General features: G+C 39.5%; 1 protein-coding gene across 1 annotated transcript in view; it reads right to left on the bottom strand.

The window, feature by feature from the left end:
• The window catches only part of LOC127489446 (phosphatidylinositol 3,4,5-trisphosphate 3-phosphatase TPTE2), a 140,981-nt gene that overhangs the window by 119,697 nt on the left and 7,652 nt on the right, over window positions 1–13,632 (bottom strand). The window contains exon 2 of the mRNA XM_089303307.1: window positions 8,576–8,694. Within this exon, the coding sequence (XP_089159433.1) occupies window positions 8,576–8,694 (119 nt within the window). The remainder of the gene's footprint in view (window positions 1–8,575; window positions 8,695–13,632) is intronic.

Here is a 13,632-nt window from a genome sequence, read left to right as displayed (position 1 = left end):
TATTACCTTGTATTGGTGGTAGACTGGACAGTACTAGAGGATTAAAAAGGTACATAGTAAGATGCCATGTGACTTGCTAAATTTGCTATTTTATTTCAAAATGGTTACAATTACTCAATTTATACACTGGTTGACCATTTAAAAATTCTTATGTAAATCAGTTATTTGGTACAGAATATGCCATAGTCCTTAAAAATGATGTTTTATATCATTGTAGTAAACTTTAGTCCTGTCAAAAATATAATGGTTCAGTATTTAAGTATAATTTCTTTTTTTAAAAGATTTATTTGTTTATTTGAAAGAGTTACACAGAGAGAGGTCTTCCATCTTCTGATTCACTCCCCAGTTGGCTGCAACAGCCAGAGCTGTGCCAATCTGAAGACAGGAACCAGGAACTTCTGGTCTCCCACGCAGGTGCAGGGGCCGAAGGACTTGGGCCATTTTCTATTGCTTTCTCAGGCCATAGCAGAGAGCTGGATTGGAATTGGAGCAGCTGGGTCTCAAACCAGTGCCCATATGGGATGCCAGCACTTCATGCCAGGGCATTAAACCACTGCACCACAGTGCCAACCCCTAAGTATAATTTCTTACTACTGAACCTGAAGCAATGTGTAAAAATCTTTGTGATGGAATTTATTTGAAATTCAACTTTAGTACACTTATTTCACCTAAAGCCCTGCTTCCTAAGTCACTGGCCAGGGTGATTTAATCTCTCTACAACTTAATTTCCTCATTATCATCAGGGTGATTCTGCTTCCCTTCAGAGAGCATCTAGTCTAGTAGTTGGAGGCCTGTGTCAGGGTTCCTGCCACTATAATGTTATTTTTAGCTTTGGAGTACCAGCCTTACCAGGTGGGAGAGGATGAGGGACACATCCAGGCTCCATTAACTCCTCCCCTTTCTGATGAAGATTTGTCTACTCCCTGTCCATTCTTTCCTCCCACTTCCTCTTGCAAAAAAATCATTCCTTTAATCATTACTTAATGGCCCTGTTAAAATTGACAATTTAATTCCTTCGAACTCTACATTTTCTGAAATTAATACTGCCATTCTTGCTTTTTCAAAGTTAGTGTAACATGAAATATCTTCCTCCATTCATTTATTTTTATTCCACTCATGTATTTTTACTTAAAGTAGGTTTCTTGTAGACAGTAATTGGTTGGACATTGTTTTCTTACCAATTCTGTCTGACCCAGTCCTTTAATTGGTGTCCTTTAATTGATCATTCATATTTAAAGTGACTATTAATTAAATTATAGTAATAGATAACATTTTATACTTCTCTGAGTTCACTGTGTAGCAGCATTTTGATATATTAATGAAAATCAAGCCTTCTCACCATCCAAGTCACTGGTCAGGGTGATTTAATCTCTCTACAACTTAATTTCCTCATCATTTAGTAAAACACACTTTGCATTTGTCAACTTCATAAAATCATCTTGAATATGCATAAGTTCCCAAATCTTGCTTTTAGACAATCTTCCCACTTCACCAAATATTATACAGTAAAAAGCAATAGATGACAATGATATAAATGGATATATGTTTTCATTTTTAAATACACAAATATCTTCATCAAAGTAATATGCTCCATTTCCATGATGCCCTGGGAAATCATGGATCCCTATCAAGATGACAAACAGTGCAGTATGCTGTATCATCCTCCCAAAACTAAGAAGGGATGTGGATGTATGGATTCCAATAAGAAGAAGACTTCGGGGGCTGGCACTGTGGCACAGTAGGTTAATCCTCTGCCTGCAGCACTGGCATCCTATATGGGTGCTGGTTCTAGTCCTGGCTGCTGCTCTTCCATCCAGCTCTCTGCTATGGCCTGGGAAGGCAATGAAGGATGGCCCAAGTCCTTGGGCCCCTGCACCCACATGGGAGACCCAGAGGAAGCTCCTGGCTCCTGGCTTTGGATCAGCACAGCTCTGGCCATTGTGGCCATTTGGAGAGTGGATGGAAGACCTTTCTCTCTGTCTCTCCCTCTCACAATCTGTAACTCTACCTCTCAGATAAATAAATAACACCCTTAAAGAAGATTTGGAGAAACCAGAGCAGTGAAAACTGTCCTTTAATACCAAGGAACACTGAAGAGAAGGGCTGGAAGGGGCAGTAAGGAGTAAGTCAGAGGAATGCACTCCAGTTCTGTTTTGGCTCTTCTCCTGAGTTGGCTGGGAACACTCACTGCCTTTCTCAATAGAAGCCAGCAACAATTCCTCACATGTACTTTGGGTAGAATAAAGGTAGCACTAGACTACCTGTTATCGCTTTCTCTGCCTCTTACATATATTTCTTTTATTTTTAAAATATCAAGAGGTGCCAAGGTGGCAGAATAGCAACAAGGTGGTCTGATTTATATGGGCAAAATTAATATTAAAAAAAGTGGAGAAAGTACACTCTCAGAGTAAAGCTGCAGGGGAAACTGCAGTGGGACATCCAGGGAAAGCAGTAAAAAGGGGCCAAATCTGTGCAGAAGCTGCAGACTCACAGCTGGGTGGCACACAATGATGGAAGATCCAGCAGCTTGGATCCAGGAAGGGGGGCACCTGCCCACCCACCCTGGAAAACCACATGAGATCAGACTGCAGGGCCCACACCACTGTTGAGACAGCAAGAGGGAAAGCTTGATGAACTGTGCCTTTTAGAGTTCAGCTGGGATCTCTCAGAACAGCAGGGCAAACACTCACCCAGAGCAGAGGAAGAAAGGAGAAAAGGCAGAATGCCCCCCCTTCTCCCTCCTGCAACAGTGGCCTGCAGCCAATGTTGTGAGGGCTGTTGCCTTTTTTGGACTTAGGCACACAGAGGCCACCCCACATTGTATGTATGCACCCATCAATTCTTGGGGTTGCCGTCTTCCCAGATGGTGGGGGCACATACAGCAGTGCAGGAACAACCAATGGAGGTGGTCTCCAGCACACCAGCTGCACCCACTGGGCAATGAGAGGGGAGGGGGAGCCATTCATACAGAAGAGTACCATGGCCTGCAAGACTCTCCTAAGCACCCAGCACAACCAGGAAGTGAGCAGGGCTGTGGCTGATGGGTATCATGCACACCTGTGACCCAGAGATCTTAGCAGAGAGAAAAACCCATGTACCCCACTGGCATTGAATCCATTACGGAAGTTTTCTGTAATCATTTCACTAAATAGACCTTCTATTCCTTTTTCTGTTTCCACTCCTTCAACATCCCTAAGACCCGTATGTTGGGTCACTTGATGGCATCCCATAGATCTCCAATGCTGTTTTTAAGTTTTCTAATTTCTTCCTCTGGTTGGTCATTTGAGCCCATCCCACATGGGTGCTGGTTAGAGCCCCAGCTGCTCCACTTCTGATCCAGCTCTCTGTTATTGCCTGGGAAAGCAGTGGAAGATAGCCCAAGTCCTTGGGCCCCCGCACCCATGTGGAAGCTCCTGGTTCTTTGCTTTGTATCGGCACAGCTCCAGCTGTCACAGCCAATTGAGGAGTGAACCAGTGGATGGAAGACCTTTCTCTCTCTCTCTGCTTCTCCTTCTCTCTGTGTGTAACTCTTTCAAATAAATAGATTCAGAAAAAAAAAAGAAAGAAAATCTCCCAGTAGAAGGACAAAAGAAACCCAAAGTAAACAATAGGAATATTCATGGAAAAATGCCAGGACCAAGTAGTTACCTTGAATATAAATGGCCTCAAAACTTCAGTTAAAAGATACAAACTGATGGAATGGATTAACAAATAAGACCCATCTATGTACTGCTTATAAAAAATACACCTCACCAACAAAGATACATGCAGACTGAAAGTGAAAGGATGGAAAAAGATATTCCATCCTAATGGGAAAAAAAGGTCAGGTGTAGCCCTCTTAATATCAGACAAAATAGTAACAGGGAACTTCAACACTTTGCTTTCATCAATGGATAGATCAACAAGACAGAAAATCAACAAAGAAACAGCAGAGCTATTCAACACTATGGAACAAAATGATAACTACACAACTGATATGACCTAACTAAGAAGTACACAACTTTTCACCCCACAATTGCAGAATACACCTTCTTCTTAGCAGTGCACAGAACTTGCTCCAGGATAGACCATATACTAGGCCATAAAGCAAGTCTCAGTAAATTCAAAAAAATTAAACACATACAATTACAATGATATGAAGCTCAAAACCAACAACTCAAGAATCTCAAGAACATATGCAAACAAATGGAAACTAAACAATATGCTCCTAAATGAACAGTGGATTATAAAGAAATCAAAAGAGAAATTTAGTCCCACTAAACAAGAGAACACAGATGACATTTCAACCTATTCCAAGACTTTATTGCCACCACCCTCAAATGCCAGGCCTCAATGATCAGGTATTATTTTTTTGTCTTTTGTCATTTAAACTAAAACCAAAAATACATGGTTATTCCCTAATAGCAACCTTAGAAGAATTTGCTACTTTGAATAAATTTTTTGTATCAAATAGAGAAAAAATTGGTTTCATTGAAGAGAAGAAAATTTCAGTCATTATTTCAATCTCTAAAGAAATGCAAGTTGTTATTAAGTGTGTAAGACATATAATGCAAGCTACCAAAAACTGAAATCTTAAGTCTTCAAAAGGAATTCTAATGAATGATACTATAACGAATGATTTATATAGATATCTAAAAACCCACATGAACAATTTATAAAATATTAACAAAAAGACAAGTTCTTTTTTTTCTAATTTGAGAGGCAGAGAAAGAGAGTTTGCAATCACTGGTTGGCTCCTAAAAAGCCTGCCATGCCTGGGGTAGGCCAGTTCAAAATCAGGAGGCAGAAATTCAATCCAAGTCTCCCATGTAGGCAGCAGAGACCCAACTACCTCTGATATTACCACTATCTCCCATGATCTGCATTTACAGGAAGCTGGAGTTGTCTAAACTTTTGGAATGAGGTTAAAAGCCAAGCATCTTTTTCTGTTTTATAATATTACATTATGTTTCTGTACTATTTCAAGAGCCACTTTATTTTATTTCTTTCAGGCAAAAAGAAAGCATCTATAATAATAAATGTCATTACTTTCATGTAACGTATGAAAACTTTTCTCAGAATATCATCTTCAAATAGGTAATTGTGTGTTTAAGGGTACACTCATCGACATTTAGAATATCCCAGCGCCTACTGTTGCTGTACATGTGTCCTTGCATATGAGTGGAGGATGGGTCTAACTCTGGACATTAGTCACCCAGGGAATAGGCTGAACAATTACAAGACTTTGATTAATACTACTAATGCTTTAATGGCCCATTTTATATCCTGAACACTGGGGAAAATATGTTCTCTTCTGTAAAGACTGGTTCTTATGATTCACTTAGCAAAGAGAGCAAAAAGCATGGAAGATCACTTTGCTCACAGGAAGAAATGGGTGGCTGTATAATGCCAGTTGCATATATTACTGAACTGTTACAGAGGAGAGGAAATTACCCAGTCAGAATAGATATGTCTCTGTAGTCTTGTATCCTCATTCTAATAGCCACAGAGTTTATCTTAGTCTGAATGGAGCTCTAAGTTATTAATTGTTTTAATGATTTCATTGATTTCTGTTAATCTAGGTAATGTGCCTTACTAAACTTGGTAGTTTATTTTGCTTTTCAATTAACCTTTTACTTTTGTTATATCATTTTTTATTAAAAACAAAGGTTTTATCTGCATTTTAATGCTGTCTATCTTAGCATATTATGAATTATATTTAACTATGTGTACAGCATTTTTCCTGAATACTTCAGGGTGATGGCAAACCATAATGGCTCAGTATTTTTATTAGTACTTATTACTGATAGAATTTTTTTCAAAATCATTTGAATAAATCATATAATTATTTATAATAAAAACATTTTAAATGTTGTAAAGGATACAAGTAAGGAAGAAATGTAATGTTTTAACTTACACCTTAATCCCCAAATGGGGAATGAGGCTATTATTTTGATTCAATTATAACTTGTTATAATTTCATTTGATTAATAGATACAAAAATATTCTATAAACACCTTAAGAAATAAAACTGTTTAAAGTAGAAAATCACAAAAGAAACCATACTGTATCTGCACTGTTACTATATTAGTATTTCACTAGTAACAGATTATTTAATATTCAGATACATTCTGCATAAATAAAGTCTTTATTTACTTTAAAATATAAAAAAAAGAGAGAAATTTAAAAATTTCTGGAAATGAATGAAGATAACAATACCTCATATCAAAACTTGTGGGATACAGCAAGAGCAGTGTTAGGAGGGAAATTTATAACAATTAATGCCTACATCAAGAAATTGGAAAGTCACCAAATAAATGAGCTGTCAGTGCATCCCACAGATCTAGAAAGAACATAACAAACCAAACCTACCTCACACCTTACACAAAAATCCACTCAAAATGGATGAAAGTCCTAAATCTACAACTCTATACCATCAAATTATTGGGGAAACCCTGAAAGATATTGGCATAGGCAAAGACTTCTTGGAAAAGACCCCAGAAGCACAGGCAATCAATGCCAATATTGACAAATGGATTACATCAAATTGAGAAACTTTTGCACTACAAAAGAAACACTCAGCGAAGTGAAGCAACCAACAGAATGGGAGAAATTATTTGCAAACTATTCAACTGATAAGGGATTAATATCCAGAATCTATAAAGAGCTCTAGAAACTCCACAAAAAGAAACAACCCAGTTAATAAAAGGGCAAAGCACTTGAAGGGGCATTTTTCAATAAAGGAATTCCAAATGGCCAACAGACACATGAAAAAATGCTCAGGATCACTAGCCATCAGGGAAATGCAAATCTAAACCACAGTAAAGTTTCACCTCACCCCAGTTAGAATGGTTTTCATACAGAAATCAACAAACAACAAATGCTGGCAAGAGCTAGACAGTGAGAGAGATAGAGACAGAGAGAAAGGTCTTCCTTCCGTTGGTTCACCCCCAAATGGCTGCTATGGCCAGCGCTCTGTGCTGATCCGAAGCCAGCAGCCAGGTGCTTCCTCCTGGTCTCCTGTGTGGGTGCAGGACCCAAGCACTTGGGCCATCCTCCACTGCATTCCCGGACCACAGCAGAGAGCTGGACTGGAAGAGGAGCAACTGGGACAGAATCCAGCACCCCAACTGGGACTAGAACCTGGGGTACCAGTGCTGCAGGTGGAGGATTAGCCTAGTGAGCCATGGCACCAGCCAGTAGCTCAATTTTTAAATGGACAAAATATTTAAACAGATGCTATACCAATAAACATTCACAACTGAGTGAAGGCTAAAAAGTTAAATAATAAGGGGTCAGCACTGTTGCATAGTGAATAAAGTCACTGCCTGCAATGGCAGCATCTCATATGGTCACCAGTTCAAGTCCTGGATGCTCCACTTCCTATTCAACTCTTTGCCATGGCCTGGGAAAGCAGTAGAAGATGGCCCAATCCTTAGGCCCCTGTACCCACGTGAAAGTCTCAGAAGAAGCTCCAGTCTCCTGGCTTCAGATCAGCCCAGCTACCGCCATTGTGGCCATTTGGTGGTAAACCAGTGGATGTAAGGCCTCTCTGTCACTCTGTCTCTCTGCCTCTGCCTCTGCTTCTCTGTAACTCTTCAAATAAATAAATAAATAAATCTGTTTTTTAAAAAGTTAAATAACAAGCAGGATTTAACATAGCAGTTAGGACACTTGGATGATCATATGCCTTGGAGTACCTATTTCTAATCCTGGTAACACCTTCAACTCCAACTTCCTGCTAATGTATACCTTGGAAGGCAACAGGTGGTACCTCAAGTAGTTGGGTTCCTGCCACCTTCATGGGGGACCTGGATTAAGTTCCCAGCTCCTGGCTTCAGCCTGGTTTAGCCTTGATTGTTGCAGGCATTTGGGACAGGGACCAGTGGACGGGAGATCGACTGATCTATCTGTCCATATATATATTGCTATCTTTATCTCCATTGCTCTTTCTTTTTTGACAGAGTTAGACAGAGAGAGAGACAGAGAGAAAGGTCTTTTCTGTTGGGTCACCCCCAAAATGGCCACTATGGCTGGCGTGCTGTACCTATATGAAGCCAGGAGCCAGGCGCTTCCTCCTGGTTTCCCATGTGGGTGCAGAGCCCAAGCACTTGGGCCATCTTCCACTGCCCTCCCGGGCCACAGCAGAGAGCTGGACTGGAAGAGGAGCAACTGGTACAGAATCCGGCGACCCAACCAGGACTAGAACTCAGGGTGCCTGCACCACAGGTGGAGGATTAACCAAGTGAGCCGCAGTGCTGGCCCTCCATTTCTATCTTTATCTCTTTCCAAACAAATGAAAAAAATTTCTTAAAAAGTTAAATAAATCTGTTCCCCACTCCAACATGTTAAGAACTTGGAGTCATCACTTCCAATCCTTGCAACAAGAAAAAGATGATCAAACCAAAATATAAACAACTCTTCCAGTCACCAGAGAAGAGAAATCAAGAAGGATACACCACCACCCCCAAAACTAGAGAGATGGGTAACTACTGAGAATCACAGTGTATCCACTAGCATAAGGAACTGGAGCCATTAATTGACAGGAACACCGAAACGGTAATTGATACACTGCTGATGGCTGAGTGTGGATTACCTTGAGAGTTCAAAACTTGAGTGGCTCCAGTCTTCTAGAACCTCCCGTACTTTTATGAGTTTTACCTCTAGGGACCCCACCAGATTCTCATGGTGAAGGCTGAAAAAAATTCCCCCAGCCTTTTGAGGAAAGAGAAGGTAAAAAAAAAACCATTTCAAAATATGCCCTAGTTAAGGGGTGGGGAGAGTGGATGGGTGCTGTAATAATTCTGAAATAATGGCCACAGCATATTTCATATTCTATTTGCTACAAGAAAGGTCTGTCCTAAAGAGAAACTGCATCCTTAGACAACCTAGAAGAAAGGCAATGTGATGACCTAAGCCACCTCTAGCCTTCTTGCCACATAGTAAAAACACTAAGAAACAAATCTCCAGGTCTTAACCCAGCAACTCAGGAGCGGGAGATGGGATGGTTGCAGGTGGGAGGGAGGTTATGGGGGGAAAAAGCCAGTGTAATCCAAAAGCTGTACTTTGAAAATTTATATTTATTAAATAAAAGTTAAAAGAAACTGAGATTTAATCATAAGAATATACCATACTAATATTTTACCATCAGCTCAACAGGACTCCTGTGGATTACAATTGAGTGTTAAGACACAGAATCTGTTTAAGAAGTTTCTAAGGAAATCCATCTATAAAAATGGGTGGTCAAAATCAAGCACACTAGAGGATATTGAAGTATCAACAGCTAATGCCACAGCAAGCATTAGATATGGCCTAATTCTTAGCCAAAACCTTGGCCTTTGATTAGTAATGGTTTCTTAACATCACACTTCAAACTACTGCGACCAAAGCAAAAAAATAAACTAGGCTTCATCAAAACTAAAAACTTTTGTGCTTCAAAAATATCAGAAGAGTGAAGACACCCCACAGACTTCCAGTTTCCATACATAAAGAACTTGAAAGCCATCTTACCTTCACAAGAAGGAAAAAAAGCTGAACTGAAAATCAAAAACTTTCCCTCACGTGTAAAGAACTGACATCACAGGCCAAACCTCCATCCTGAAAACTGGAGAAGCAGGGAATACAGAGACAACAGACCAGCTTATTTGAAGCAGAAGTCTTTGGAGCCTCATAGGAACATTTTTAATGCAACCTTGGTGAGTTGCTGTGAAACTATTCTAGCTTAAGAACTAAAATTTGTGGAGTACCCAGTCTAATGGATGCTTCCATACCTTCACAGTTTCCTAGGTTTTACCTCTGAGTCTTACTAGGTTCTCATGGCAGTCATAGGACAAAAATACTCTCTTACTTGCCAGGGAGTGGGGAAAAGAAAACAGTTTTTAAAAAGCCAGAACATTCTCCATAACAAAGGCCTAACCAGCAAAGCAAGACTAAATTTTCCTTAGATTTATCCACTTTAGAAGAGGGGCTATATCCAACTCCAGCCCTCTTTAACCTTCCTGTCTCTAACCATTTTTTTTTTCACCTAAAAAGAGGAAATAATAGTACTTGTGATAGTCACACCCCAGGCACTGTACCTATGTTTTCAACTAAGAGCTTTATAGTTGTAGAACTAATATTTAGATGTTTCATTCATTTTGGTTATTTTTCTGTATGGTGTGAGGAAGATGACCAACTTCACTCATTTGCAAATGGATATCCAGTTGTCCCAGCACCAATTGTAGAAGAGTCTATTCTATCCCACTGAACAATGTTGACACCCTTGTGGAAAATCAGTTGACCTTAGATGTATGGCTTATTTTTGCATTCTCAATTATATTACATTGATCTACATGCTTATCCTTATTCCAGTAGTACATATTTTTTTAAAGATTTATTTTATGTATTTGAAAGACAGAGTTACAGAGAAAGGTAGAGACAGAGAGAGATATTCTAACCCCTGGTTCACTCTCCAAATGGCCACAACAGCCATAGCTGAGCCAATTTGAAGCCAGGAGCCCCTTCCAGATCTTCCACATGGATGCAGGGGCCAAAGCACATAGACCATCCTCCACTGCTTTTCCAGGCACATTAACAGGCAGCTGGAATGGATGTGAAGAAGCCAGGATTCAAACCAGAGCCCATCTGGGATGCCAGCACTATAGGCTGGGGCTTTAACCTGCTGCACCACAGTGCCGGCCCTAGTACATAATTTTTACAACAGTAGATTTTTAGTAAGATTTGAAATCAGGAAGCATGAATACTGCAACTTTATTCAAGACTATATTTGTTGTTCAGGGGCCCTTGCATTTTCATATGAATTTTAATATCAGCAAATAAATTTCTGAAAAAAAAGGAAGCTGGGATTTTAATAGTAAATGAATAGACCAATTCTGGAATACTGTCATCTCAACAGTATTGACTTCCACACAATGAATAGGTTGTATAGCCATTTATTTGGGTCATATTTCATTTCTTTCAAGAGTGTTTAAGAGTCTTACATTTCTGTTTTGAATTTTTATTCCTAAGTATTTTGGATTTTTTTAAACTTTTATTTAATGAATATAAATTTCCAAAGTACAGCTTATGGATTACAATGGCTTCCCCCCATAATGTCCCTCCCACCCGCAACCCTCCCCTTTCCCACTCCCTCTCCCCTTCCATTCACATCATGATTCATTTTCGATTCTCTTTATATACAGAAGATCAGTTTAGCATACATTAAGTAAAGATTTCAACAGTTTGCTCCCACACAGAAACATAAAGTGAAAAATACTGTTTGAGTACTAGTTATAGCATTAAATCTCAATGTACAGCACACTAAGGACAAAGATCCTACATGAGGAGTAAGTGCACAGTGACTCCTGTTGTTGACTTAACAAATTGACACTCTTGTTTATGGCACCCTAGGCTCTTGTCATGAGCTGCCAAGGCTTTGGAAGCCCCTTGAGTTCACCGACTCTGATCATATTTAGACAAGGCCATGGTCAAAGTGGAAGTTCTCTCCTCCCTTCAGAGAAAGGTACCTCCTTCTTTGATGACCCATTCTTTCCACTGGGATCTCACTCGCAGAGATCTTTCATTTAGGTTTTTTTTTTCTTTTTTCCCAGAGTGTCTTGGCTTTCCATGCCTGAAATACTCTCATGGGCATTTCAGGTGGATCCGCATGCCTTAAGGGCTGATTCTGAGGCCAGAGTGCTGTTTAGGACATCTGCCATTCTATGGGTCTGCTGTGTATCTCACTTCCCATGTTGGATCATTCTCTCCCTTTTTTATTCTATCAGCTAGTATTTGCAGACACTATTCTTGTTTATGTAATCCCTTTGGTTCTTAGTCCTATCATTACGATCAATTGTGAAAAGAAATCGATCACTGGGACTAGTGAGATGGCATTGGTACATGCAAATGCCATTATAAATGAAATTGTTTTCATAATTTCATTTTCAGATTTCTCACTGCTGGTATATAGAAATGCAGCTGAATTTTGTATATTGATATTGTATCTTTCATGAACTCTTTTCTTAGCCCTGATACATCTTCATTTTGTGTGTGTATGTGTGTGTGAATTCCTTAGCTCTTTCTACATCTAAGGTCATTCATCTACAAATGGAGACACTTTTACTTTTCCCTTTCCAGTACAGATGCATTTTCTTTCTTTCTTACTTCATTAGCCAGACTAGAACTTCCAGTACAATGTTGAATAAAAGAGGCAAGATCAGACATTCTTGTTTAATTTCTTATCTTAGTGGGAAATCTTTCAGACATTCACTATTAAGTTTAATGTTCACTATTGGTTATTCTTAGATAGCATTTAGCAGCCTAAAGAAGTTCCTTAATAGTTGAGTATTTTTACCATGAAAGGGTACTGGATTTTGTCAAATGACTTTTCTGCATCTATTGAACTGATCGGATGTTTTTTTTTTCCTTTACTTTATTAATATGGTATGCTATATTTGAATTTTTTGTATACTGAACAACCCTTGCATTTTTTAGATAAATCCCACTTGTCCTGGATGTATAATCCTTTTATATGTGGCTAGATTAGGTGTGCTAGCAGTTTTCAATGACTTTGGGAGTTGCATTCACAAGAGATATTATTCTAAACTTATAGTTTTCTGGTAATGTCTTTGGTTTAGGTATCAGGGTAATACTAAATCATCAAATAAATCAGGGTTTCCTCTTTTATTTTATGGAAGAGTTTGTGAAGGGAAAGAATTCTCTCAGATTTCTTTATCATGGAATGTCTAAATTTCTTCTTCAAATTTTTTCATTTATTTGAAAGGCAGAGAGAGAGAGAGAGAGAGAGAGAGAGAGAGAGATCCCCATCCACTGGTTCACTCCCCAGATGGCCACAACAGCCAGGGCTGGGCCAGGAGCCAGGAGCTTCAGGAGCCTCATCCAGGTCTCTCACATAGATGCAGGGGCCCAAGAACTTGGGCCAGCTTCTACTGCTTTCACTTTTCCAGGTGCATTAGCAGAGAACTGAATCAGAAGTGGAGCAGCTGGGACTCAAACTGGCACCCAAATGGGATGTCAGCATTGCAGTCAGCAATTAACCTGTTTCGCCACAATGCTGACCCATGTTCTTCAAATTTGAAGGATATTTTTGCTAGATATTGGATTCTTGGTTGTTCTCTTTGAAGACATCATTCCTCTGCCTTTTGTTCTTCATTATTTCTTATGAGAAGTAGCTGTTCATCTTATGGAGAATCCCTGTATAAGATGAATTGCTTCTTTTGCTGCTTTCAACACTTTTGTCTTTTAACAGTTTGATTGTGATGTGTCTTGGTGCAGCTCTCTTTGAGCTTACTTTACTTGAAGTTCATTGAGCTTCTGAGATACAGGGATTAGTGTCAGATTTTAGAAGTTTTCTGCCATTATTTTTTCATTCTTTTTTTTTGAAGACTTATTTATTTGTTTGAAAGTCAGATTTACAAAGAGAGAGAAGAAGAGGGGAGGGAGAGGGAGAGGGAGAGAGAGAGAGAGAATATCTTCCATCCACTGGTTTATTCCACAAATGGGTGCAATGACCAGAACTGGACCAAGCCAAAGCCAGGAGCCAGAAGCTGCTTCTGGGTCTCTCATGTGGGTTCAGCGGCACAAGGACCTGAGCCATCCTCTGCTCAGGCTATTAGCAGGGAGCTGGATTGCAAGTGGAGCAACCAGGACTCAAAC

The sequence above is a fragment of the Oryctolagus cuniculus genome, chromosome 9 (genome assembly GCF_051225735.1).
Source record: "Oryctolagus cuniculus isolate XC-2025 breed Fujian yellow rabbit chromosome 9, ASM5122573v1, whole genome shotgun sequence".
NCBI lineage: Eukaryota > Metazoa > Chordata > Mammalia > Lagomorpha > Leporidae > Oryctolagus > Oryctolagus cuniculus.
This window is presented reverse-complemented; position numbering and strand designations above follow the sequence as displayed.